The 27642-nt window shown below is 46.0% G+C and overlaps 1 protein-coding gene across 5 annotated transcripts in view; it reads left to right on the plus strand.

Annotated features, from left to right (window-relative positions):
- Window positions 1-13262, plus strand: part of POMGNT2 (protein O-linked mannose N-acetylglucosaminyltransferase 2 (beta 1,4-)) — a 31705-nt gene extending 18443 nt beyond the window's left edge. Inside the window, exons 1-2 of one of the 5 annotated variants that reach the window (XM_064704738.1) lie at window positions 2485-2640; window positions 10954-13262. In XM_064704738.1, the coding sequence (XP_064560808.1) occupies window positions 11046-12782 (1737 nt within the window). In that variant the 5' untranslated portion in view covers window positions 2485-2640; window positions 10954-11045 and the 3' untranslated portion in view covers window positions 12783-13262. Of the gene's footprint in view, window positions 1-2484; window positions 2911-10953 lie in introns of those variants that run through there. The other 4 variants (XM_064704737.1, XM_064704736.1, XM_064704735.1 and 1 more) reach the window with 4 other exon arrangements.
- Window positions 13263-27642: the final 14380 nt, after the last annotated feature.

Raw genomic sequence — 27642 nt, forward strand, 5'->3', positions numbered from 1 at the left:
TAGCACATGACAAGTTCAGATAGCAGTATATGTTTTATATGTATAAAACATGCTTACATCTGCAGAAGAGAATAAATGTCTATGAATTTGTCTGGTTGATGTCAAGACATGTAACCTCCGTGTGTGTGTGCGTGCGTGTAAAATATGTTTGATCATACTTCAACCTTTTTAAAACTAATATTTATGTAAAACTTGCATCCTACATCTCTTAAGCCTGGGATCATGTCATCTTGAAGCACTTGAGTAAAGGGTGGTTTGGCCTCTGAGGTATTCTGAAAAATACCTTTTAGCATGTCAAAGTATATTCTCTCTTAGGAATTTTTAATATTTGGCTGAAGTCCTGGTCCTTTTGGCATGAGTTTTAATTTTAGCTTCTACAGAATCAAAATATCCTCTCTGTGTGAAGTCCCAATCTTGGTGTCCAGAAACCAAATGCTTCCTTTGTGTCCTTTTTGTATTTGTCAGTACAAAGACTTTTTTTGTTAGTTCAGGCATAATTTTTTTTTGTGTGCTCTCAAACTGAAATGCACTTTTGGTTCAAAAGCACTGCAAGAGGAATAATTTCTTATAGAGAGTCCTTCTGGGACTATAAATAATAAATGCTGTGACTCAGAGTGATGCAGGCACCCTTGCAACATATATGTGCACTGAAAAGATTCAGTAAATAATGATTTACCTGCTCTTTGTCAGCCCTAAACCAAGAGGGATCTATTCAGACTTTCTTGCTAGCTTGATGAGTTTTGTTTGTGTTGTACTGCTTTTTAGGAGTTCTAAAATGTGGTGCTGTTTTTGAAGACTGCAACTTTATGAGGGGTATTAAATATTCATCAATTTCTTAGTTCTGAGCCAAGATCTCCTATTCAAACCTTACCAGCTTGTAGCAGGTGCTGACTGTGAAGAGCTTGGGACTGCCACTCTTAGTGCCTTATGGTGCAATAGTAATGGACAGTTATTATTTCACAATTGCTGGAATTATTAGATTTTGGTTCCTCACCCACCCCTTAATGATGGAGTTTTGTACTTTGTGGTGTGGCAGATTGACAAACAGGACCCTCTTCAGAGCTGGGGTTAAACTCTCTAACCCTATGCATTGTGATAAATTGTACCTAAGAAATCTTTTCATATAACTCATTCCAGGGGTAGAGAATAAGTTTATTCATAAAAGACCAGTCTGTATATGTTGTCCTTTCTTCTCCAGTAAAATAAAAGCTTTTCTAAGAGAGAGAGAGAGACCAACAAGGTATGTCTGGGTTATCAGGGTTCCTACAGATAAAGTCACTAGCTGAGATCTGTGGGGTCAGTGGAAAGGCTCCCGTTAGCATCAGTGGGAGGTAGGTCAGGCTGTGGAGCTTTGTGAAGTGCAGAAAGCGCAAAGTCAAGATGTGTTTTCTCAAGTGAAGTCAGCTCCAAATCTAACTCCACTCTTAGAGTTACGAAATTCAGAGGAAAAATATCAGGCTTGTTCTGCACAAGGCAACATCTCTGTATTCAGAGGTGCAATGGGACAATGAGATGGTCTTAAAAAAAAGAGGAGGGTGACTTTGGATTGCCTTAGTCCCAATAGGACAGGCTGAGGGCACTGGATGGGCTTGCTTCTCTTTGCTCTTTTCTATTATTTATTTCCCCCAGGCAGATGTGACTGAGCAGTGTCTCTCTGAGATCCTCTCAGGACAGGCAGGGGCTCTTGCTGTAGTTTGAAGTGTACCTTGAGCACGTGGGAGGAGGTGTTAGAGAACTTTGGTTCTTTTTCATTCTTCTTATTTTACCTGTTAGGTCTCAAAGGGAAAATCCTCACAGCCAGATATTGAACAAGATGTGTCCTGCAAGTGTACAATCAACAGGTTTGCAGAGCCCCCTGTGTTTGCTTGTGATCTGCCTGCAGGAGTGTCCCTGCAGGGCTGGGTCTCACTCCTGTGTTTAATGGTGTGATTTCATACCACAAGCCTTTTGGGGGGCTATGATCTGCATGTGGATCCCACTGTAGGATAAGAACTGGAAGTGTTCCCAGTCAGTTCTATCTGGTTTGCCATCTCCATGAAGCTGCTCGGCCCCCACAGGTTCAAGCTCTGCTGTGAAGGTTTGTTTAAGGCACTCACCTCCGTGAGCTTGTGTGCACCAGGAGATTCTCTTACAAGCTCCTGGATAATTTCTGTGCCTTTGTGCTTAAGAATCACTTGTTTCCACCATAAAAAAATAACTTTAGTATGAAAATACTGTTCCCTGGCTCTCTGAAGGAGGGCAATCACAGCCCTGTTCAATTCTAAGCCATTTGCTGACCGTCACAGCTGGGAAATTGCTTTCCTGGTGCCAAGGGAATTACTAGAAAGCACGACAAAAGGCTTTCACGTCTTCAAGCAAGGGGCATTTTTTTTCTTTTCTCTCCTATTGTTTTCTTCTTTTGTGTGAAGTGTTCGGAGTGGCAGTGGCGTTAATGATGCTCAAAAGCAGCATTTCTAAAATGCGTGTGGTGTGTCCCCCCTCCCCAGAGCAGCTCCCCGCCCGTCTCCCCAGACCCGCTCAGCTCCGTGGAGCAGCACGCTGGTGTTTGTGTCAGTGTGGCCGCCCGTCGGGGATTTGCAGGAATACTGCAGCAAATCATCCTGCATGCAAGGCTGACCTCTGGGAGGCTAACAAATTGAGGTGAGCCAGCTGGAGCGATAGGACACTGCCGGCACACCGAGCATGCTCAGACCTGGCGGAGAAAGGTACCTCGGGCTGCCGATGGTGCGCGGGTTACGGTGCCGACAGCTCCTAGGAGGGATTTTTGCTTTTTCGTTGTGCTGGTGAGGAAAGAAGAGGACTGGAGAGTGCTCGTTCCCCTGCAAAGCATAGCTTTAAGGTGCCTTCTTTTTTCTTTCTCCTGTGAAAGAGAGGCACCGGCTAGCATTTCCTGTTATTTAGCATCACCAGGTATGCGTGCATGTGCTGAAACACTGATCTACCAGTGACAGTACTTCCAAGACTAAAAAGGCTGCAGATGCTCTGAATTACTGTATTTCTTTGCTGGGTGTCATTGTAACTGTGCTGTGTTTGCTGTGCTGATCACATACGGCTCTGAATTCAGTTTTGTTGGCAGTCCTGTTGCAGTGTACTGAGGAGGGGGGAGGTTGGCATGTTTTCCATGGCATCTCCTCGCTCCCCCCTTCCATGCAAGTTCACACTGAATCCCTCCTCTGTGTGTGTGCACATGTGGGAAGGCAGTCAGTAGTTCATTTGTAATCCCACGTCTTTGTAGTCCCTCTTTGTTTGACTAGGGGTTTGCTTTATAATTTTTAAACAAAAGTCTCATGGGGAAAACATCTCTGATATGGACTAAATCCTGTAGGTTTGCAGAAATGTATTTCTTGCCTGACACGTGCTGCTATGGGATTACTTTTTTTTTTACCTTCCCCTAAAACATGCTAATGTGGAGCTTGTGGTAACCAAGGAGGGATTGCAACTGTTCTTATTGGCTGTGCTGTGCTCCGAACAATTTTGGCTCCTGCTTAGGATTTGCAGCCCCCAGGAGCGGTCCTGGGCACCGTGCTGATGGGGAGCAGGGAGAGCTCAGGCTGTGGGTGCTGCTAAGCACAGTCCCAGTACCCGAATAACACGGGCACTCTGCCTGCTGGAGAACTCAGGCTGAGTAGGAAAGGACACATAAAATACAGAGTAACAAATGGCAGCTAAAGCCCAGAGGCACAGCTGGAGTGCCTGAAGATCGTCTTGTTCAGTACTTTGGGATTTCACATCATATTCTTTCTCATTCCGTTTTGCAGCATTAGTAAATTTTCCCTTCAGCCACCCCCGCTCCGTGTTTGCCTTAGCAGACCATTGAAGTAAGATAAACCTGCTGCTCTCTTGACACTTTTTGTTCTGACAGAGGTATCTTGTTTACAGACTAAAAGCAAGAGACCAGGCCAAAGGAGAGATTTTTTTACTCAAGTGACCTGGCTGTTAATGACAGTGTAACCAGATAGGTTTCAGTGGGATACTCGGGTCAACAGAGATCAACTGGAGTGAACTCTGCCTGTTAAGCTTTCACCTCTGTCTAGCCATGGTTATTCTGAGTAACTTGGGTTTTCATCTTTAGGCTTGGGACTCTCAGAAGGTGAACAAGACTTGAGGGACTGAGAGAAATACCTTTTTTTTAAATTTTTTCTTCACCTTTTTAGCTCATTTTCCTTACATCTCTCGCCTCAAGCTTGTTTATCAAAAATGCATCTTTTTTAGGGGAATTTTCTTGAGATCTGGGATTTTGTATGGGGAAAGAATTTCATAGTCCATTATGGATGGAGAACTTGGAAGTGCAGATCTTAAAAGTCCAAGAAGTATTTTTTTTAGATTAATACTTTTAGCTCAGCTTTGTGGCTTGCTTCTATGCATTGACTGCTTAGTGTTGGAATTTTTTTACCCTGTTATTTTGTAGATCAAAACAGGAGTATCAACAAATATTAAATCAATGGCTGCTAATCATTGTGAAAGATAGGATCTCTTCCTGTCCCAGCTCTCACAGACTTGGAATTTAAATGGAAGAAAACTTAGGTTTTCTACCATAAGTGCAGCTGGGAGGTGTCCTGTAGCCACCAGGCTGTTCATATGGAAGGTACTTTTGCAGTAGGGACCATTGCACAGAGCCTCAGCCTCCTTGGTTGTAGTCTTGTATAGTAAGATTTACAGGTTTTCTTTCTATTCTTCACTTATGCTGAACCATAAAAACTGAAGATGGACCTAATTTTGATCATGACTATCTATAGATAAGGCTTTTATAAGACAGGGGTTTTTAAAATATATTTTTATATTTTGATTTTTTCCCTAAATAAAGCTCTATTTTTAAAATTCTTCTTGAGACTACATAGTCAAGATATTCTTGTTTTTGATGTCCCCTCTTTGTATCAGGCTTCAATAATGATATTTTTATCTTTAACTGCTGGGCTTACTCCCTCTACAAGAATCTGCTCTTTTCCTGTTTAAAAAGTCAGCACTTCTACAGTTGGCTGCTTTTTACAAAGAAAATGTTCCAGTATATCAATCATTCAGTGTACCATCCTTTCTCTAATGTGCTATGTACTGTGAAAGATATATGTATCTCATTAAATAAATAGAGTGAATATGATGATAACAGCTTTTTGGGCTGTGGGGATTGACTTGCTTGTAGTTCTGTGGGAATCTGTGACAGAGATGAGAATAAAGGCAAATTCTTGGCTGCCAAATCCCAACTCCCCCTCTTTCCAATTGGGAAAGTTGCCTTCTAGCAACTTCTGCTCTGAGGATGAATGAAGTAGGTATTTAAAACTGCATGTGTTGCATACACTGAATCCTTAGCTAAGCCTCTTGCATCAGGGGTGGGAGAAAGGACAGAAGACATTTTGCAGGGCGAGTGCAAAATGCCATGTTTGCAGCCTTTTCTTTTCCTGAACTGGTCCTGGAAAGCCAGTCTAGCAAGAGATGGATCCAGGGGTAGGGAGTGCTGATGGGGAAAATGTCCTTGAGGAGGGAATATCTGCTCCTGTCCCTCCCATGGTGTTCCCCCCTGACAAGAAGCCCATTTCCTGCAACTCTGCCCCCTGGCTGCTTTGCTGTCCTGTGGCAAGAGCAGCCCCTGTCTCCACTTCCAGTTGTGCTGCATTTCTGGGAACCATGGAGATGGTTCTTTTTGGACACCCTGCTGCCACAGGCAGGCTGTGCACAGGAGCTGGGCCAAAGCTAAGTTGGGCTCCATGAGGAGGCATTTCCTCTGTGCACAGAGGGGTGATGCTGTCTGGAAATGTGTCTCCTTCATGCTTTTTGGTTTTCCATTTGATGAGGCTTTTTAGCCTGCTGTAGCTATGGGAAGCTGAACATTGGCCTGGAAAATATTGGGCAGTTGGTAAGAAAAGTTCATCAAGGCCTAAATAGACAAACCCAGTGCTTCTCATTTTGTTAACACCTGCAGGAATTGGTGACCCCTCCTTAGGTGTGCTGGTCACCCTATTCACCCTTGTTCTCCCTAATCAAGCCCTTAGTTTTTTCCCTTTGGGGGTCTTAGTAGTGTATGCTTGTCTTTTTTGTAGTTGGGATTTTTTAATGTGGATTTTGTAGCTTTTCTCCCTATTTCGTACCTAGAATGCAATTTTTAAAATGGAGAGGAGATTTGGAACACTGTCCATCATATTAATAGCTTTAGTGATTCATCCTACTGTAGCTTCACAATTAAAAAAAGAACAACAGAGCTCATCTCCTAAATGAATCCAAACAGTTCTTCATGCCAACTGCCTATTAGTGGAAATTCCTCTCTCATCCCGCCCACTCTGATCTCCTAGGCATGTTCACAGGAGATGGAGAACAGTGTCTCCATCTATGCTTCCTGTGTCCTTACCACTTCCTGAGGATGTTTAATACATCAGAGAACCTGTAGCTAACAGGCAGAAGGTGCTGCTGTGTCCAAACTTGTATGAGAGTGTTATGGATCTGCAAGACACTGGAGGGCTCTGCCAGAAGCGCCTGCTGAACAAACCAGATGAATATTCCTGAAGACTTTACCTGCTCACCAGCAGCCAGTGCTAGTTAGAGGAGAAGTAGCTGAGCTGTGAGAATGAAACTGTGATGCTTTTGCTAAGTGAATGGGGGTGGAGGAAGAAAATGGGGTAAGCTCTTCATGCCTGTGAACTCTTGGAAAAAGACTAAAGATGAGCTGACCAAAAATAGAGTGCCTCCCACAGGCTCTTAGCTGCTGGAGCAGCATCCATTGTGGCTGAGCTGCAAGCCTCAGGATATGCTCTTAATTCCACTGCACAGTCTGGAGCTGCCCCCACGCCGGTGCTTTTGTTGAACTCGCCTTGTCTGGCTCTAAGACTGCTGCCTCCTGCCCTGTCAGCATCACTGCCAGGGAAATCTGCCTCTTCTACCTCCCTGTCTCACTCCTGCTGCCCCCCTGCAGCCCACTCCTCTCAGAGTCCTCAGTGGCACATCCCATGCCCTCCTGTGGGACACCATTGCCCTCTGGCAGCTTGGCAGTGAGAAGCTCTGTGCAGCTTTTACGTGCACGTCTCTTCTGCCTTGGCTCTGCTCTGTCACTTGCTGTGTCTCCTGGTGCTGAAGAATGGTGCTTTGGCATTTCAAAGCAGAGAGTGAAAAAATGTCAGTCCAATCGATTTCTTTGGTAACTGGGGCATATTCCTCACGTGGAGCAGAGCCCTGTTATCCCAGTGTCACTGGGAAGCAAGAGGGTGGATGAATGTGGTAGGGATGGGGAGGAGGGAGTCTGTGGGCAGCTTGGGGGATGACTGGCCATGGGGCTGCCCTTTATGTACGAAGAAGCAGCACAGAGCACTCTGCTCTTAGGAAAAGTAGCAGTGTGTCTGGCCTGCCACTTCTGCAAGCGCCTTTCAGTTCTTAGGATGTTCTCTGATGACACCGTGGGAGTGGCAGCTCTAGACCCATTTAGTGAGGGAGATTTAGTAATGAAAGTTTCTTTTATTGTGAAGCAGCTCTCTTCAGGTGGAAAACTAAATGCTTTCACCTTTTTCAGTGTTACCCTCTGCCTCCTGGGAAAGTTTCTTATCCCAGGTCTATTGCTGCTGACAGCACTTTATGACTGATCTCAGCTTGGGGGTCTGAGGAACCAGGGTACATGCAGAGTGGTTGCTTGCTTTTACTCCCTTGGTGCAGCCTCTCTTGGGTATGTAAAAGCAAACAGTGTTTGTTACTATTTATGCTCTGTCGTTCCCTGAGGGACCAAAATTATAGTTCCTGAAGGTCTGTTTTCACTGAAGGTGTCAGATCGAAAAAAAAGTGGATGATAAAATGTGGGAAAACAGGCAAAGAATTAAGACAGTTCTCTGAGTACCTGTGAAATTCTCCTTTCATTTCTGCCTGCAACACCCCTTCGTGTCCACATCCCGTTGTTCACTTCCATCAAAAGCAGCTTTCTCCCAAGCAGCATGAACCAGGATTTAGGAACTGGCAACGAGGACCAGAAATGAAGATGGATTACTTTAGCACTGCTAACATTTAACATATATTCCTGACACCTGGTTAGCTAAAGCACATACACCACTTCAGCTAAGTGCAGGGGAGTGAAAGAGCTGCAAGAGGGAAGAGGTAGAAGAGGGCCTTGCAGGTGATTTTTGGTAAAAATCTGAGTTGTTCATTCCTAGCCATTTAGCAGGTATGGCTGTGGCAGAATCTGAAATGAAAATTGCTAATCTCTGAACATTGGCGGCATCCATCAGGCCACATCTCTGAAGTGCCTCTTAGGCCCTTCCCTTGGGGCTGGAGGGGAGAGAAGAAATCAGTCAGGGGTGAAACATTTGAACAGGCTGTTTTCAAGGAGACCTGTCTGGCTCAAGGGTTTGTAATGGTCAGCAGAGCTCTCCACCACCAAAATGCTCATGAAATGCAGGTGGTATCAGTGGTGTTTTTATGGACTGTGGGCTCCTCATGGCTTTGAAACGCCCACACATAAACACTCACCTTGCCATAATGGAGTAATAAAGAAGCCATGTGGTTTTCCCTCCTCTGCCAAGTTGTTGCAACCTGCATTGACTCCATTGAACTTGTATGTGCTTTGTTCTTCTGACCCACAGAAGTTAAATTTCATAATGCGTGCAGGCTGGCCTTCCTTTAAGGGTGTGCTTGCAGGAGAGTGCTTGCTTGTTAAAGGTTTCCTCCATGAACTGATTATCAAGCTGTGCTCACAAAATGAGAGATTTGTAGTGGAGAGGTTACGTACAGAATTGGGTGATACCATTAGACATTTTTCAAAGACAGTGAAGAAGTAAAATAAAGCTTTGAAAGTTGGTACCAGTAAAATAATTCAGCATCTGTCTGCATCAAAATTTTCTCTTCCTGAAAACTGATTTGATTGCATTAGCAGAACCTGAGTGATGTACTGCTGTCCCCAGTGGGTTTCTGTTCCAGGCTGTCCATGGAATAGCCATGATTGAGTTGCACAGCCATGAGGAGCAGCAGTCACCCCTGATGGGGTGGACAGATTGAGATGTGATGTGACAGCCATCATTTTTCTGTGCAGGCTATCTGTGGCACCTGGGACGAGACCCAGATAAAATTGCTGTGGTGGAAACAAAGGCTAAGTGTTAGAAAAGAGTTTATCACAGTGCTTCATGCCTCTGTCAACAGAGGCTGGCTGAAGAGATGAATGAGTACTAAGAATGAGATGGAGAAGCATCTTTGGGGCTTGGTTTATGGAGAATTGATCCTGCCCTGATAATCAGATGATCACTCTAGGTCCTTTTTCCTTTTGTTCCATGGCTGAAATCAAAACAACACATCTTTAATTTGCTGCTTGCTTTTAGGGAGTTTCTGAATGAAGTGGGTTTTCAGACCACTTGCCAAAGGAGGTGGACTTCATTTCTCTTCCATTTGAGTAGCTAGAAATGGAAGTGAATTTGTTGCTCAGATCCCCAGAGATCACCTCTTGAGTTTGTGTGGCTTACAGCTAGCACTCGTTTCTTTGGCATTATTCAGACTCTGGGTACCTTCAGTTCTTCCTAAGATGGATCCCCCGGGCTGTTGGGATCTCACGAGGTGTAGGAATCCCTTCACTGAGTTCCATGATTCTCCATTCAATTCCAAGCTGCAGGATCAAGCTTTTAAGTTGCAGCAGCTCTTTTCAAAGGGACTCCTTTGGCAGTAGAGGAGGTGTTTGCTTTGGTCCCAAGTATGCCTGGCTAACTTCCTCCACATTGCCAGGTAGGAACTGTCTCTTGGTTAAAATGCTAAAGGATGCTTGGGATGTCAGAACATGGGCTTGAGACATTTCTTTTTTTCCCCCACAGCAAACTTGCACCAAAAGAAATTGAAAATTGCTACCTTTAAAAATGGCAGCTAGAAACAATCTAGTGAGGTAAATACTAATCAGAAATTTCCCTTCCTGAAGTTCCCCATGAGTCATGGATGCAATTATTTACAGCCTGACTAGCAGTGAATCTTGATGCATAATGAAAATTGAAGCCCATAAATTCTGTAGGTGAATCAATACCTCAATTGAAGTTCACAGTTGAAGTTATAATCAATACTCTGATATAAGCCAGTAGTGTTTCTGCATAGAAGGAAAACAATGGCAAGCTCTAACAGAAAAAGAATCAGGGAGGCTTTGGAGCACCACAGAAAAGGTTCTCAGGTTGGAATGGGAAAATGCCAACAGTGAAACCCTTCAAATGCATTAGCTTATCATTTGTATAAGGGCTGACTGTGCTGTGCAGGCCAGACTCTTACTAAATGAAGGTCTGATTGCTTTAATGACACATCAGTTCCTCTCATAAAGAGCAGAGCTCTCCTCTCTTCCATGCCAATATTTCTTTTGGAAGACGATGGCAGTTCCTAGCCTTTGATCCTGGACTGCAGCCAGAGCAACACCCCAGTGACTCGGGATTCTCCCTCAGGGCAGTCCATAGACCTGCAAGTCCTTCCCCCAGCCCTGGATAAAATGAAATTGAATGTGATGTTCACTAGTTCACATTGCACACTGGAGTGTAGCAAAATCTGTGCTGGCAATACCCCTTGAGCTATTGCTACAGTGCAGGTGAGGGCACCCTGAGAGCTCTGAGCCACGCAGAGCGGGAGGAGGAGCTGGGGCTGAGTCCTCTGCAGGTGATTGCACTGCTCTGTTTCCTCTCACTGTGGGAGTGGTCTGCAAAAGGCAGAGTGGTCCACTCACAGAGAATGTACTTTTCTTTCTAGTAGATCTTCATAGAGCTCATCCTTAAAGTCTTGTACATTTTCTTCTTCAAAAGCATAGAAATGAAAATGAGAGAGGAGCCTTCCTGTAGAGCAGCTCACAGTTCTGTTTGCTTTATATTTTTTTACAGTTTTGGGGAGAGCTTTGTCACTTTTTTCTTTTCCCTCTTTCCCTGGAAGGGGAAAAATTACTGAAAGAAGCTTAAACTCTCTTGAATAGTCCATAAAATATGATTTATGGTGGAGCTGTAAACCTGATGTTTAAAGGTTCCTCTCTTGTTTTATTTTCCACAGGTCTTTGCCCTCACCATGTCCAAGAGTGTTAATGATGTGTTCCCTCTCCATTGCATTCCCCACCTGCCATCCTGCTAGGATCTGAGTACAGAATGAACATAGCAGCTGTGTTCAATGCCCTGCTCGTGTGCATCCTCGCTGCCGTGCTGTGGAAGTACATCAAACTGTGCGATCATGCCGCCATGGTGGAGGAGGAGCTGCTCCTCATGCGCCAGTCTCAGGAGCTGTCTGAGGCTCAGGTTGACTACCATGCAGCTCTGCAGGCCCTGGTGGAGAACGGTACCAGGATGGTGTGCACTGGCAGGATGCACACCGACCGCATCTGCCGCTTCGAGTCCCTCTGCTACTCCACCGAGGCCGAGGAGTTCGTCTACTTCCACAGCAATTCCTCCGTCATGCTGCCCAACCTGGGCTCCCGGAGGTTCCAGCCAGCTCTGCTCGACCTCTCCTCTGTGGAAGATCACAACACCCAGTACTTCAACTTTGTGGAGCTGCCAGCTGCTGCGCTGAAGTTTATGCCAAAGCCGGTCTTCGTGCCTGACGTGGCGCTGATTGCCAACAGGTTCAACCCGGACAACCTGATGCACGTCTTTCATGACGACCTCCTCCCCATCTATTACACCATGCAGCAGTTCTCCGACTTAGATCTGGAGGCACGACTCTTCTTCATGGAAGGGTGGAGTGAAGGTGTTCACTTTGACCTCTACAAGTTACTGAGTAACAAGCAGCCGCTCCTCAGGGAGGAGCTTAAAACTCTGGGCAGGCTCCTCTGCTTTACCAAATCCTATGTGGGACTATCCAAAATCACCACCTGGTACCAGTACGGATTTGTCCAGCCACAAGGACCGAAGGCTAACATCTTGGTTTCTGGTAACGAGATCAGGCAGTTCACCAAATTCATGATGCAGAAACTGAACATCAGCTTGGAGGAAAGCTCCAGTGAGGAGTACATCGTAGTGTTCAGTCGGACAATCAACAGACTTATCCTAAATGAGGCAGAACTAATCCTGGCTCTTGCTCAGGAGTTTCAGATGAAAACCATTTCCGTCTCTCTGGAGGAGCATTCGTTTTCTGACATCGTGCGGTTGATCAGCAATGCGTCCATGCTGGTCAGCATGCACGGGGCCCAATTAGTCATGTCGCTCTTCCTGCCAAGAGGGGCCACCGTGGTGGAGCTCTTCCCATATGCCATCAACCCCGAGCACTACACCCCCTACAAAACCCTGGCAACCCTTCCTGGCATGGACCTGCACTACATTGCCTGGCAGAACACCGCCAGGGAGGACACGGTCACCTACCCGGACCGGCCCTGGGATCAGGGCGGGATCGCTCACCTGGACAAGGCTGAGCAGGAGCGCATCATTAAGAGCACGGAGGTGCCGCGGCACCTCTGCTGCCGCAACCCCGAGTGGCTGTTCCGTGCCTACCAGGACACCAAGGTCAACATCCCGTCCCTCATACACGTCATTAGGCAGACTGTGAAGTCCAAGCCCGGACCCAGGAAGCAGAAGTGGTCTGGTAGCCTCTACCCTGGCAAAGTGAGGGATGCCAAGTGCCAGGCCTCTGTGCAGGGCACGAGTGAAGCTAAACTTGCTGTGTCCTGGCAGATCCCCTGGAATCTGAGGTATCTCAAGGTCAGAGAAGTAAAATACGAAGTGTGGATACAAGAGCAAGGGGAAAACACTTACATGCCTTATATATTGTCCCATCAGAATCACACCTTCTCAGAAAACATTAAGCCCTTCACGATATACCTGGTGTGGATACGCTGCATCTTCAACAAAAACCTTCTGGGACCTTTTGCAGATGTGCTCTTGTGTAGTACATAACCCACTGCACTACCTGTACAGCTCTAACCTGCTCTCCACTCCATCTGTGGTTTAAAACTTCTCGTCTTGTAGTTTGTAGAGGGCTGAAGAGGACTAGACTGTACCAGTGCCTAAGTGTCCATTTCATTGCACTCCACATGTATTCTTACAATGGTATTTATTTCCAGTGAGTGTTTGGGAAAAAAAAAAAGATAAACCTCTGTGTTCTTCAGAGTAACTTCCAGAGGTTAAATTACATGCTGAATACATGTAATTGAAAACAGAATGGAAGTGAATTGTGTGTACCTTGGTCGTGATTTAAATTTGTTCCTATTGTGTGGTGACTATTTAAGCACAGCGTTAAAGCGCAGTTAATTCCATGGCTAAGTGGGCAATTCTCATCTGCTTTTTCACTGTGAGTTTTATTTTTCCGTAACTCTTGACTGTAACTTTGAGTTCAAGATTTTGTACGAGAGCCTTCATTAAACTGCTGTAAACCTCCTCAATGCTTTTTTGCCTTTTATTATTTGTCAAAAGCATTACTGTGATAGATTTGTCCATTGCCGTGATAAAATGTGTATCTGTAGCTTCCTCTGTTTATATTTGACTGAAGAGAATGACTACAGACTACAGCTTCGTGTTTAAAATCAGATTTTAATGCACCCCTATTGCAAAAGGTTGTAGTAACAGGTAAGAGGTAGAAGGGATGGAGTAGATGAAATAATTTACTGTGTTTTAGGAGCTTTCATTTTGTGAGTTACGTACAGGTGTGTGAGAAAGGAGTGGGGTGATTTGGGAGAGCTGATGGGGAAGAGATTGCATTTACAGCAATCTGCTCAAGAATTATTTTTTTGTGTGTGTGCGTGTGTTTAATCAGAATAATCAGCTGATAATAGGTACATGCTTTGCTGGGGAGTAGGCAGGTGGTGGCAAAGGGAAGCTTTCTGTGCACAGGTGTTCCTGGATGTTGGTGGAAGGAAGCAGAGTCAGGCAGGAAACAGGTAGGTGTGCCAGGGAGTTGGGCTGGCCACAGAACGTGGCAGGGATCAGGCTGGTGACACTCACACCTCTGTTACTCCAGGGGGGGAGTAGTTTAGTTTAGATTTAAATTCGTTTTTCCTGAGATCAGAATCTCTCTTCATTGCCAGGGTAACACACTGACTACTTTGGACCTGATCCTGTCACATCTGCTTTAGCTGGAGACCCTGAATGGCACTGTCTTTGAAAAATGGCTCTGAGTCACAAGTGCAGCTCTTGAGGAGGGGAAAAGGAAAGGGGCAGGAGTGTGAGATGTTTCCCTGACAGATATTAGCATCCTCTATAGTTTATAACCAGTGTTGAAGCAAAAGGAAAAGTGCTTTCTTCTCCTTTCCCTCCCAGTCCACACCTTCCTCCCAAGGTCTGGATGAACATTTGAAGAATAGGATAAATGTCTTGCTTTCTGGGTTGATAGATGAGCATCTCAAGGCAGGATTATAAATATGGGTTCTAAGGAGAGGGGGAGTACAAATGGATGTATAAATTTGGACAAGAAACAGAAGGATTGAAAAATGAGCAAAACACAGCACAACATTGAACCTTTGGGCAAGTGCTGCTTCTGTAAATTCATTTTCATTATGTCTTGCTTTGTTTTCAAACATGTTTATGATGTAATGGAGGGGAAGAAACAGAACATGAGTCCCAAAGTCTGCATTTGCTTTGCAATTGTAACCTTGCCAACTAATGGTTTTTGCCTTGATATTTTAAAGGGCACAGGAATATTCCCATTGTTGTTTTCTTGGGAGAAAGTGGGCTTCTTGCTGAAGTGAGTATTCGAGCTGTGCCCCAAAGTCTCCATGTGGCTGCACATTCCACACCATATATGTCAGAGCTGAGGTGAGAAAAACTTCCTAAAAGCTGGCAGTGAAAGCAAGCTGCTCAGGGAAGCCTCCAGGACCTGTGGCTCCCCAGGAGCTTGCTGGCAGATGAGCTCCTGCACACAAAAGGGTTTTGCAGCAGTCCTGCATCCCCACATCCATTCTAGCTGAAGCCCTGTGGCCAGTGGCCATCCTGCTGGCTCTTGCAAAGGTGGTATTGTTGGTATCCTATTTGGTAGTGAATGAGTCTGCAGACATCTGAAATTTAGGCAGCATTCATTTTGTATCAGCTCTCAAAAATAATTTTCTTTGAGTGTGTGTTCTCCTAACCATTGTTCATCCTCAGCAGGATATTGATCTGCTTGTTGCCTTCCTGCCTGCTTTTCTCTGTGCCTTTTGTAGTAATCCTATGCCTGTAATTTGTAGATCATCCCATTTCACTTAAAATTAGTTCCATATGATTGCAGATTTTATAACATTTGCAGATTGGTTACAGCACATTAACTATTTTCTTCTCGTATCCTAATGACTAATCAACAAAATTGGCTACAGAGCAATGAAGTATCATATATGTGGGTTTCTGTGCTCTTTACTCTGGCATGAAGCAATCTCTCGTGTTCAGAGAGAGAATCATTTTTTCCAGAAGATAATCAAATGTGCTTTCCAAAAATGTGCATTCAGGTTCTGTCATCCTCATCAGTGCTGAGAGTACTTTATGAGGTGGGAAAAAAAAAAAGGGCTTTTTCCTTTTCAAATTCTGAAGTTGTGCTGGTGATGTGGCCATTTGCCTCCAACACCTGCCCAGTGTAAAAGTGTCTGTGCTGGCACCTCACTGCTGTACCTGAATTTCTCCTGTGCCAGAGCACACAGCAGTGAGAGCCCCTGGTGCAGCCTGTGGCTGTCATAAATTGAGCACACTAATGTTATGCTGATTTATACTACCTCAAGAACTGCTCTGGAGTGCTGGCATCTTTCCAGAGTAAATTTTCTTTCTTTTAATAACTTTGCCATCAGCGCTTTGCAGGCCCATTCCATTTCTTAGGCCCAGGCCTCGCCTGTCCCATGGGCTCTTTGTTTCCCTTGCTCCTCTCTGTCAGTGCCACTTCTTGATGGATCAGGAGGAATGTTGGCCTGGCATCATTTAAAGTTCTGTCCTATAGTGAATGCAGGCTCTCTGTGCACAGGGGCTGAGGCTGCATCTCTCTTGTGTACAGGAAGGCAGGACTGGAGCTGGATTAGTCTATTTTTTTTATTGTGTGAGCTTGTGGGGCTCCTTTTGACAAGTTGCTTTGTGCAAGAGACTTGGAACTTCTACTGCTGCATCCTTTGGTTCTGCTCCCAAAGGGAAGGGAACACATTATGCTCTCCAGTGCTGTCTGTCCACACTGTCCTGGAAGAAGAGCTGGGATTAAATAGTAGATTAAAATTAAATTGTAGCTGGGATTAAATCCAGAACCCTTTGGGGGCAGTGCAGGGTGCTGGTCTTGAGCTCGCTGCTGCTGGCCTTGTCCGTGCTTGCAGAGATGGATCATCCAGGAGGGTTTCCTCTGGCTGCAGTTTCAGATCTCCTTCTCAATAGCCTGAGTGCAAGCACCAGCCAGCAGCTGTGGGAGGCTCTTACTGGCATGTGTGGATGGAGAGGAGCTGAATGGAGGGCTTGGACCCGTGAGGTGTTGCAGCAGGAGCTGCAGGTTGCTGGTAATGCCTCCATGGGCTGGTTGCAGCCCAGGTTGGTCACCCAGGGTGGGTTTTACAGCTCCAGAAGGTGACTGGAGATAGTTAATCAAAATACTTGAGTCTGCAGAGTTTGAATTGAGATGTTTCTGTCTCCTTCCTCTCCCCTCCCCTGATTCCTTTCTGACATATCCTTTTCTTAAAGAAATTGTAACTTAAGAGCAGTAACTTGGGACTTTGCAAAGTTCCTTTTTTGGCTTTCTCAGCTCAGTCTCTAAGAGCTAAATACATTACTCAAGGTAAATGTATGACAGGATTATTTGTTAAAGCTGTCTGTTGATTTTTAAAATTTTTATTATTTCTTCCATTTCAAGCCACTTTTTTTGCCTCCATCTCTTAGGGCTTTGCATGTCCAGCGCTCTGGGATCTGTGGATGTCTCTTGTCCCAAGACACCTCACAGGACCCAAATTAGATGAAGACACTCAGGATATTATTCATTACAACACCCTGTAGGCTGTTGGTGTAGATGGCTCTGGGGCAGAGGCACATTTGCTGCAGGGGGACTGGCAAGGGCCCTGACACAAGATTTAGCCTCCTCAGGGCAGGGGTTGGTCCAACTCCACAGCAAGGAGGTTGTTGCTCTCTGGGACCCCTGGGTGAAAGGAGCTCTATAAGCACACCATCATTTAATTTGCGTTGAACAACACAGTGACTTCAGCATCTTTATTGCTGTATCTCCTCTGCTGAGCTGTATAAATAGCAGACATATTTCTGTCATATTTTTGCTTCTGCTGTCTATGCTGGTGTAAGGTAGGATTGGTTTAGTGGATAAAAGAGCACTTAATTTTCCCCTGCTGGACTTGGGGTAGGCACACTCTTGGAATGGCTTTCAGTGTGATGACTGACAGTCCATCTGTGCTGTGGGTGTATGAGAAGCATCACCATCTGCACGTGTGTGAGGCACATCACCGTCCTTATGTAAGAGCAGTCACCTCCCCCAGCGTGTCCCTCCCGAGGGGCTTTCAGCCAGCCCCTCTGCTGGTGTGGGGCTGGCTGCAGCACAGAGAGCCATGCTGAATTTACACTGATTGAGGGCCTAGCCCTGCTTGTCACCCTCTCAAGTCATCCCTTCAGAACATGCTGATTACTAAATTAATTGTTGGCACGTTCAGACAGATGCATGGAATAGCCTCCTGTTTGCTCGAAATTACTTGGCAACGGTCTCCACCTTTAAATGCTGTTTAGTCCTGCCATTTTCAAACGTGCTGCCTTTAAAATTTCATTGAGTTTCCCTTTGCTGGGTGTGCATTCAAACAGCTCGCTCCAATTGCCTGATTTCCCTTCAGGTGTCCCTGGATGCATAATGCAGCATCCACGACAGATCCACTCAGGGTAACATGTCTGTTCCCTGCCCTAGGGACTCCCTGCTCCTTTGTCTCTTCTGGCTTTAGTGTTATCCTGGCCTCTAGCAATAGCCAGCCAGCGTGGCTGTGGATGGAGGTGGGACAGTCTGCAGGCATTCCAAGCCCAGCAGCATTGCTGTTTTCCCACTGTGGGTTTCCAGCAGTGTTATCCCGTGGATGTTGCTAGCAGTGTGATGCTTTTGTGATGAGTCAATTCCTCCTGCTTCTTCAGTCTGCCTGACAAAAAACCTGCCAGGGCCCTGTGGCTGTCCACAAATAGGTACTGGGGCAGCAGCTGCTCTCTGGGCTCCCATGGATCTCCTGCTTTGGGGTGATTTCACCCCAGCCAGAGCTGGGTACTGCCTTTTCCCCCCTGCCAGTCCCAGGGGCAGGTCTGCAAGGTGTGACACACCTGGGTGAGGAGACACTGCCTCAGGCTGCTGCTCAAGCTGCCCAGAGGGGTACAGGCACTGCTGGCCATCTGGCCGAGGTTTTCATGAAATGTGTCTGGTTTTTCATGGGATTCTCACTCCAAGAAACATGGAGGTGAGGGAGGTGGCGTGTGGGGGAGCAATCTGGAGTGAATTATGGGAAGATCTCCTCTAGTTTTTAGGTGAGACACCTGCAGAGGACTGTAGATCAAAGCCTTATTTTTGGCATGGGACTCCAAGATTTGCTGTTTGTTCAAGTCCTCATCCTAATCCTGCTCCTCTGTTTCAAGGATTTATATAATTCTCCATTACTTTGTCTTTTTTATTTGCTCTTCTCTAGATTCCATCTTCTGTTTTGCCATTGGAAGATGAAAAGTTTGAGCTGGATTTATGCAGAGGGGAGCAGGAGGAGAGCTCCATGAGCAAACACCTGTGTGTCTCCAGCCCCTGGCAGCAGTGTTTCTGCAGGACAATGGAAGATGAGTGCTGCCCTCCATCTTTCATAAGCATTCTTTTTCATCTCTTTCCCTCTGACAGAGAAAGGTGCTTTCCTCCACACATTAATTCTTGTCAGTTCAGAGCCAGACAGCTGTGAAAAATCTCTTTCCTTTCTTCTTCCTCCAAATTCCTTCCTCAGGATGATGATAGTGCTTCAGAGGAGCGATTAGAAATGTTTGCTTAGGGGAAAGAATGGGATTTGGTTGTCTGGGAATGAGAGCTTCAGATGCTTTGGGTTCATGCTCTTTTCCCACCTCTCACTTACTAAATTTTGGGCAGGGGGTGACTCTGTAGAACATCCTCTGGTTATTGCTGATGCCTGGAATATGCTTGTCCTTGGAGAAAGTGGACAAAGAGACATGGCTGCTGCAGCTCCAAAGGGCCAAACACCACAGTTGCATGTCCCAACTGCTTTTGTGAGAAACATTTTGTTTCTCTGACAACTTCTCCTTCCTCCACAAAAAAAAAAAAAAAAAAAAAAAAAAAAAAAAACAAAAAAAACAACCCCACCAAAAACAAAAACCACCCCAAAACCAAACAGACAAAACCAAACCAAGCAAAACAAACGAACAAAATTCGAACAAAATTCTATTAGGGAGAATTTTTGATGAAATACGTAAATTCCAGAGCTATCTTTCCACTCAAAACTGGTTTTGACACAATTTTCAACAATTGATTAGGGTCTAGAGAGGGGGTTATGATTAGACAGTGGTTAATTTATGCCATTTTCCTTTTCCCAGGCTAGAGGAAGGGCTGAGAAATTGGTGGGGCTGACCTGATAGTGCCTTTCTGCAGTGCAGAATTTGCAGTGGAAGTCTCAGGGCAGCCATTTCCTCCCAAAAACTGTCCTGGAAAGCTGGTAGGCAGGAAGAAAACTACCAATTAGCTTCATTCTCTACATTGCACATTTCCCTTTTAGGTGTCATCACCTTTCTGAGCAAGGACCTAATCTGAGTGTTCTCCTCAGGAAAAAACCAAAACAACCCATATTTCTTACAGCCCATGTTTGGGAAAACTCTGACCAGCAGAGTACACCTTATCCAGTTGGATGCATCCTCACCAGTAGCTCAGGTGAGGGCCACCTAGGTAAGCACCACACAAAATAAAGCTGCACAGTTCCAGGCAAGAGTTTTGGCTCTGCTTTCCTGGCTCTGTTTCAAGGCAGTAACATTTCAGAGGAAGCCAAGACCCACAAAATGACCCATATGGAGCAGTAGTGCATCTTGGTTTGTGCTGCTCCAGGCCAGACAAGCCATTTACCTGGAAACCTTCTCTGCTTGGTGGAAATCAAGATTATCTTACAGCCAATCCCACATAATCTGTAGGAAGGTCAGATCACCATTATCTCAGGTTTCTGTGGTTGAGATGACCCCCGAGGTATTAGAAAGTCTTTTTTTTCCCAGCTCTGCAACCAAAGAAGAAGTCAAAATTCGTTGGTTCTGCTTTTCAAGGTTGTTCATTTCTTCTTATCTATTCCATTCTTTCTCTGACCCGCTGAGATCTGTCCAGCAGGTTGGGTTGTGGCACAGTGACTGCCCTTGGGGTGGTATTAACTTTTTATACTACAAACTACGTGTGCTTTATTTACAATAATTTTCCAATACCTATCACCTATGTTAGACAGTTCGTCTCTACTCTAAACCAGTCCAAAAGTGCCACCATCACAGCAGAAGATGGAGGCCTAGAAGAAGCAAGAGGAAGGACAGGACACAGATTCCTCCATCTTGCTTCTTGAACCCCCATTTTAAAACCCCAAAATTCTAGTTTTTCACCCTTTGATAAATTAACTACCATTCTGCTCAAACTCTTGCGGCTTGTAAATCTTCGCATAAAGTTGTTAATTGTTTCCACGGGCTAAAATCGAAGGCACGGGTGTGTTTGACTCCATGCCAAGGTCTCTGAGCCCCTTGCCAGGGTCTCGAATCCTGCAGGGCAGCCAGAGGAATGTCCTGGGTCCCGACACCATTAGGCGATCAACATCTTCAGGAGCAAGCAAACATGCCTGAACACAGCCAGGTGCAATCAGTGCATGGAGCTTTTCCCTTTTTATCCCTATTCTGCTCTGATAGCTTCTTTCATACCCTTTGCCTTCATGTAAACAACCACACGGGTTGCAGCAGAATAAACAAAAATCAGGCCCTTGAATGTCATGGCTTCCCAGGAAAGGGACCAACGTGGAGCTCCATGTGCAGCACAGCAGGCCCAGCCACCTTTGCTGGGGCTCTGCCCCAGTGGGGGCTGCAGCCACCTGCACTGCCCTGGGAGCCTGCTTGCCTTTGCACAGAGATACAGCAGCAGGGGAAGTCTGACTGTCACTGTGAAAGGGATCCATTTATTGTTTAACTCTGAAGCTGCCTGACTCACAGGGAAACCTGTTCCTCTGCACGGAATCCAAACAGGCTGGAAATGCATGTTTTTAGGCTGGAGTGTTTTGAAACGCTTTAAAAATGTAAACTATCCATAAATGCAAACTGATTGCAAACCTGCAGCTTGAAGCAGAGGCAACAATAAGCATAATCCCCGTGCAATTTATTTTAAAATGTTTTGTCTGTTTCCATTTAAAGCATTTAAATAACCACACTGGTACCTCTACACCCACCTGCTGTGCACCTGCTGCTACCCCAGCCCAGCTCTCCAGCTGCCGAGAGCTCCAGATATTTTAGACCTCGATGTAGAGTGCTAATTTCAACATCCTGCCTGCTGGAAGCCATGGTCCTACAGCACACCAAGCAATGAGGCTCCAGACTGCTTCACTGAGCTTTCTTTAGTTGCTTGAGACCAGGCATCACCAAGACCAAGTTGCCATTGTTCACTTGGAGGTAAATAATTTCCCAGTTTAGTTAAGAAGGCAGCTCAAACTCTGCCAGAGTGGGATCCCACATGTGAGGGCAGGCTTCAAAAGAAAATGCTGCTGCCAGTGGGCTCACTCCGTTTTCCCAATATCCAAGCTGCATCCGTGTTGACACCAGGGTGATGCTCCAGGGCCGAGGCTGGGAAAGAGCAGGGGGTTGGCACATGGTGGTGGTTTTCATCTGGTGTCCCCTGCCAAGCCCACCAGGTCGCCCTGTCCCTGAGCTGTGGGCCATTTTCTCCTCAGTTAACTCACTCTGACAGTTCCAGCTGGTCCCAAGCCATCCTAATTAATGCCACATCTTTCCCGTTTCTCTCTGGCTTTCAAACGCGTGCCCCGGCTCCTGCCAGCTCCCATCAGCCACTCCCCTGGTGCCAGCAGAGGAGCAGCAAGCCAGAGAAAGGACCAAGTGGGCTTGCACCAATGGTGCAAGGCCAGGCTTTGCCAGGTCTGGATGGGACTGGTGTGTCACCTCCCACCTCAGAAGGATTGCTCTTGGATTCTTTGCAAAAGTGGGATTAAAGCCTCTCTGCATTGATGGCAGCTTCCCTGTCCTCTTCCACTGTTTCCTGGCCAAGTCAAAGGTCCATGGAGAACCTGGGGGTCTGCTGGCCTTGCTCTCCATCATTTATCAGAGTTGTTTCAAGTTCTCTACCCAGAGAGAGGACCTCTGCCATGCAAGAGAGTTGTCTCAGTGCTGCCACTTGTGTTCCCCTTTATTCTCCAAATTTACTTTCTTCCCTCCCACCCTCAGAGACAGTGCAATGAATAAAAAAAGACACCTGATTAAGGGTTTTATTTGAGGAGACTGCAAAAAAAATTGTGGAGTATAACCTGTTTTGCTCTGTTTTGCTAAAATGGAGATAAAAGTCTGTCCAAACTCATTCCACACCTGGAGCTGAGAAGTGCTCAAGGACTTCTCTGCAGGCATTCAAAGACCTGATTTATGACTACCAGGTTTTTGGTGAAATGTTTTGCTCTACCTGATAGCAAAAGTGAAGAATGAAGCCCTTCAAACCCTGTCTCTTCCCAGGCACATTGAGGAAATGGACATATTCCTCTCACGTTTGGGGCTGACATTTCAACGTCAAGTTCAATGCTTGGGTTTAAGGATTCTTTGGCATCTGGCTGGGATTTTATTGGGGTCGAAAGACAGAGCTTGTGAGTGTTTTATTAGCTGTTCCCTTAGCTATGAAGGGAACATCTATCGTTTATTAGTTTAAGAGAAGTACAAATGATACATTGAGCTCTTGTTTAATAACTTCCACCAGTGCTCCAGCACAATGGCAACTTAATCTCAGTGCAGGGTGCTGTCTGCAGCTGGAGAAGATTCCAAAACCATGGGGAAAAACCCATGCAAACCTCCATCCCCTTGGGCAGGAGAAGTCTGTGACAGACGTTGCAGAGGGGCTGTAGACACTGGTGGAGGGATCTTGCAGAGTGTCAAATAATTTTGACTAATAGCTGAATAGGTTAAAAAAAAAAGTCTGGATCTCCTCATGGATAATTCACAAGCAGTAAATCAAACATTGTTTTGCTGGGAATGTCTTGCCTTGGACTTTTTGCCACATGTATTCTGTGTATGTTGCCACCTGGAAGTTTAGTTGTGTGCATGTGTTTGGTGCCAACATCTCTATAAAATCCAAGGAAAATAGGCTGTGAAGAGCCAGAGAGCTTTTAAAAGAGGAATGCTTTACAGAGGAACAAAATACAGCATTGGAAAGACATCCAGCAGTTACTTCTTCTCTCAGGCTAGTTACAGTTTAAGATTTATTTGTTATGGGAGTAGTGAAGTTGGACCCCAGCTATTAATCCAAACCAGAGGGAGAGTGTTCAGCTGAGAAATATTTTCCTACCTGCCAAGCTTCCCCCAACATGTAGAAAATCTGTTTCCCTGCTCGTGCAGTTGGGTTTAGCTGTATTTGCATCTCAAGGGACCTATGATTTTTTAATTTCTCAGCAGGATTTAATATTTAAATTCTCTTCCTTTGCAGAGGAAGAAAGAAAGGAGAAATATCATGATGCCTGTGAGAAGGACCAGAAGTGCAGGATCTCTTGGGGGGTGTAGGACAGAGCCAGCCTTGGTGAGGGTTCCCTGGGCTCCAGGGGGTGATGAACCACCAGTAAGGTGATGGTTCCAACATCCTCCAGACAACACAGTCTCACCTGGAAATAGGTGTGATCCCTCAGTCCCAGCATCCTCATAACTGAGACTGGGCCAAGCATCTGGGTCAGGAATAAGGATTTGGAGGGAAGATTAGGGAATAGGAAGACAACAGGACTTGAATGGAAATATTTGTTTTGCCCAAGGATTTTCATTTCTTTGATTCACCTGGAAAAGCTGCAGCAGGCTCATTAGAAAACAGCTCAAGAATTGGTTTAATCTGCAGTCTCCTTTGCTCTTCTGGAAAGGGGCTGTTCCACCTCCTCCCCACTCCAGCCTAGTTCCCCAAACACTACCTACACAACAGAGATGGGGGTGGTTTTTAATGTTTAAGTTAACTGTTTTTAAAATATTTATTCATTACATGTCTGTTGGTGCCTCATTAGGGTGTTGGCTGAATGAATTATTTAATCTTTAATGAAAAAAGATGGGGAATATTTTCTCTTCCTCTCTAAGTGCTGATTAAAATGAATCCCAGCACTGTGGGGGGGCTTATGCAGTGGAGCCTGGGCTCTCCCCATTAGCTGGGTACCACACTTCCCCTTATTAGCCCATTTTTACAAATAAGCTTGGATGCCCCTAGTTCCAGAATTTGCCCATCAGACACCTCATACCAGCCTCATGCCCAAACTTTTAGAGAGCTCCAGCCAAAGCACCTCCATGGAGATTTCATACAGAGCAACTCCCTGAGGGTGTGTGAGGGGCAGGAAGGTAGGGGACAAGGGGGCATTTCCTTTACTGATTCCCCATTAAATGGTTTCCACACAGGCCATGCTGCCTTTGTGCCCTCACCCCATCCAGTTCACCAATGGTGGCCCAGCTGCAATCTCCACTGCACTGCAGAGGTGGGGGGAAAAGAGATTTTGTGCAAAATGGATGATGGCTGCCCCAACTCGTGTGGAGCAAGGATGCAGGTTTGCTTCTGCCCCGTGTCAGAAGATGCTGACAGGAGGCTCCTTTCTTCTCCTGCACCCTCGCAAGAGCTTAAACTCTAATGGCATCACATTCAAAAATTAATGGTGGCATCGTTATAACCATTAGATTTGGGGTTTGCTGAGCTGACAGGACTTGGCTATGACTGCTGTAACCACCCTCTTGTGGCGTGGTGATACACAGCCTCGGGGGATGCACTTCTTCTGTGTAAAATGGCAGAGGTGAGTGACCTGGGACAGCTGTGAGGAGCCATCCTGCCTGGAAAATCTCCTTTTTGAGGATGGAGGAGAAGAGGCAGAGATTTCTTTCAAAGCTTCCAGCAGGTAATACTGGGCTCTGTCTGCAGGTAATACTGGGCTGTGTCTGCTCTGGCCCTGCAAGTTCCTCAGGGTCAAAACTTGGCAATGCCAACCAATAAATAACCATGTTTTTAGAGGCTTTGCTAAGCTCTTTTTTGTAAAATACGCCCCCAGAGGCTGTGCACAAAAGAGCTGTATCTCCCCAAGGACGAGCTGTGATCAGCCTTGCCATTTGTGCTCAGAGATTATTGCCTTTTTAATAAACCAACATGATTTTATGGTATTGTTTTCATATAAGGAAGAAGAAAACAAATTATTGATTCTTTACTCACAAAGAGGTTGCTTTGCAGCCTCCCTGTAATACCTGCAATGATTTTGCAATATATAATGATTTGAAAAAAGGGACAAGGACAGTTCACCTGTGCTTGTGGCCATCCTCAGCAGTGCACTTTTATTGTTGTAGGAACACACAGTTTGCCTTACAGGCCTGTGTAAGGGCTGTACAAGACCAGACAGAGTCAGATCTTGTGCCATTTCCCTCCCTGGCTCTCTCCCCCACTGCCCACTGCAACCTAGTGCAGCAGCCCTTGGAACAAACGTGTTATCCACCAGGCAAGCTGGGAATCAGGCACTGCTGGAGGAGACAGCAACTCCAACATCAGCACCTCTGCAATCTGTGCCTTCAGTTTTCATGGAGCAAAACTGGATCTTGGAGGTACCTCTCTTGGTCCTGGCTCAGGGGTGTCCTTCATTGTGGGAGCCTCTGTGCCCACTCTGTATGCAGATATGCTGCAGAGTCAGCGTGCTGGGGAGGGAGGTCAGCTGGGAGGTGAGAAACAGACCTGCACTTTCCTGATCAATTCAGCCATGGCCTAAGCTATTTTCCACCCACAGCCAGGAAATCTGTGAGAGGGGAAGAAATTGGATTTCTGCCTCCCTGGTATGAAGCTGGAGCCCTAATCACTAACCTATCTCAGAAATGTAAATTTTGCAGAGTAACTCCTGCAGACCTGGTTTGCAGCACTCAGCTGGAGACAGAGCTCTCCCTGAGATGATTAAAATCTGATTTACAAGGCACGGTGGACAGATGGCATCTGTTTTCTGCAGTCGGTGGTCCCTACAGAATAAAAGAGGCAAACTTCAAGGCCATAGCTCTGCAAAGACAGAGGAATTATTGTCCATATTCATGCAGGTGCCTGCATTGACACATCTGCTCCCACCAAGCCAGCAAGGTACCTGCTTACCCTCCTTCCCCTGCCTCTCTGCATCCAAATGTTCCTTATTTCCAAGCCCTTCCCCTGCCCCACATCCCCTAAAGCTACTGTAAGGAGGTGGGCAAAAGCAATTAAAAGAGAGGACAGTGCCTGGCTGCTTTGTGGAGCGTGCAAGAGGCAGCTCCAGCAGGCAGGGGCAGGGAGGGGATAACGCTGCAGGCAAAGAAGGCAGTGTCTACCTAGAGCAATCAAAATGCCTCAGGAAGATGAGATCTTTTAGAAGGGTGAGTGATGCAAAAGCATCACCAGGAGGGAGAGGCAGGGAAGGACTGAGCAGGTTTTCCCTGTGCACAGCCTGGGGCCAGGCTGGAGTGGAGCCCCAGGACGTGAAGCCACATTGCCCACCCAGGGGCTGTCCCCACAGAAGCACTGCTGTGCCTTTTTGGAGCTTTTTTCCCACACTTCTTGAACTGTGATCAGGCTTGAAAAGGCTTGAAAAGGCTTGAAAAGGCCAAGCTGAAGTAGAGATGCCTGCCCTATGTTGGTTGTTTCCTGTTTCTGGAAGAGGAGTAAAACTAAAGGCAAGGAAGAGCTGCAGCTGATTTGATGCCCCTGCACGGGCACTTAGCCCTCCAGTTAAGCTCCTCAGCAAATTGCTCTGGCCTTCGGTGGAAGCCTTTGATCTCTGCCCTCTTAGCTCACACCTTTACTAAAATGGGCAGGATGAGCTCTTCCTGAACACCTAATTATGGTTCTTTCCATGTGATGCAATGTTTCATGCTCAGACAATAAAGTGTCTGACCTAATCTGTCCATTCTGTGCATAGATGTTGTGCCACCTCTCCCCCACACTGCAAATCAAGTAAAACCATGCTGAATTGCCTTAAATTTAATATAATCACCAATTCCCTGCTTCCAGACTATTTACTGTTGGCAAGGAGGAGCGCTGGCAGACCCTGGTGAACTGAACAAAAGCCATTAAAAAGATTTGTCCCAGTTGTGGCAAATCTCAGCCTCCTGGTATCTTGTTGGCACCTAGATGTGCTTCCTAGAAGCCCAAATCTGCAGCTCAGCTTATTAGATCCCTTTTTTGCCCAAGACTTAACTCAGAGGAGCCAAGAACTTGTTTGAGGGAAGGTCAAGGCAATAAACCTCCAATTGTTTATGTACATAAAGAGCCCTGGGATGTAACACACTTTGCTTACTCCAAGCTTTCCCAGATGCCCAGAATGGGAAATTAAAAACAAATACATGCAAAAATACAGCAACATTTACAGTGTAGCCTGCACCACTCCATCCACTCACCTCATCCTCAATAAAAATGGCATCCCTACTTAGATACAGCCAGACATTAAATCCAAGGGAGCAAAATTCACTCAAAAAGCTGGACTGGAAGAAGTGGTGCCACACCTGCTCAAGCAGACAGCCTGGCCAGCAGCACCATGGAGTCAGCATCTCTAGGGATGCTGGGTGTGACCCAAGGGAATAAAAACTGTCTCAGCTCGGAAGAGGAGGAAATGTGAGGCAGGTCCTTCAGTCAGGAGTGAAGCAAAAACCA

Source organism: Zonotrichia leucophrys, chromosome 2 (genome assembly GCF_028769735.1).
Source record: "Zonotrichia leucophrys gambelii isolate GWCS_2022_RI chromosome 2, RI_Zleu_2.0, whole genome shotgun sequence".
Lineage (NCBI taxonomy): Eukaryota > Metazoa > Chordata > Aves > Passeriformes > Passerellidae > Zonotrichia > Zonotrichia leucophrys.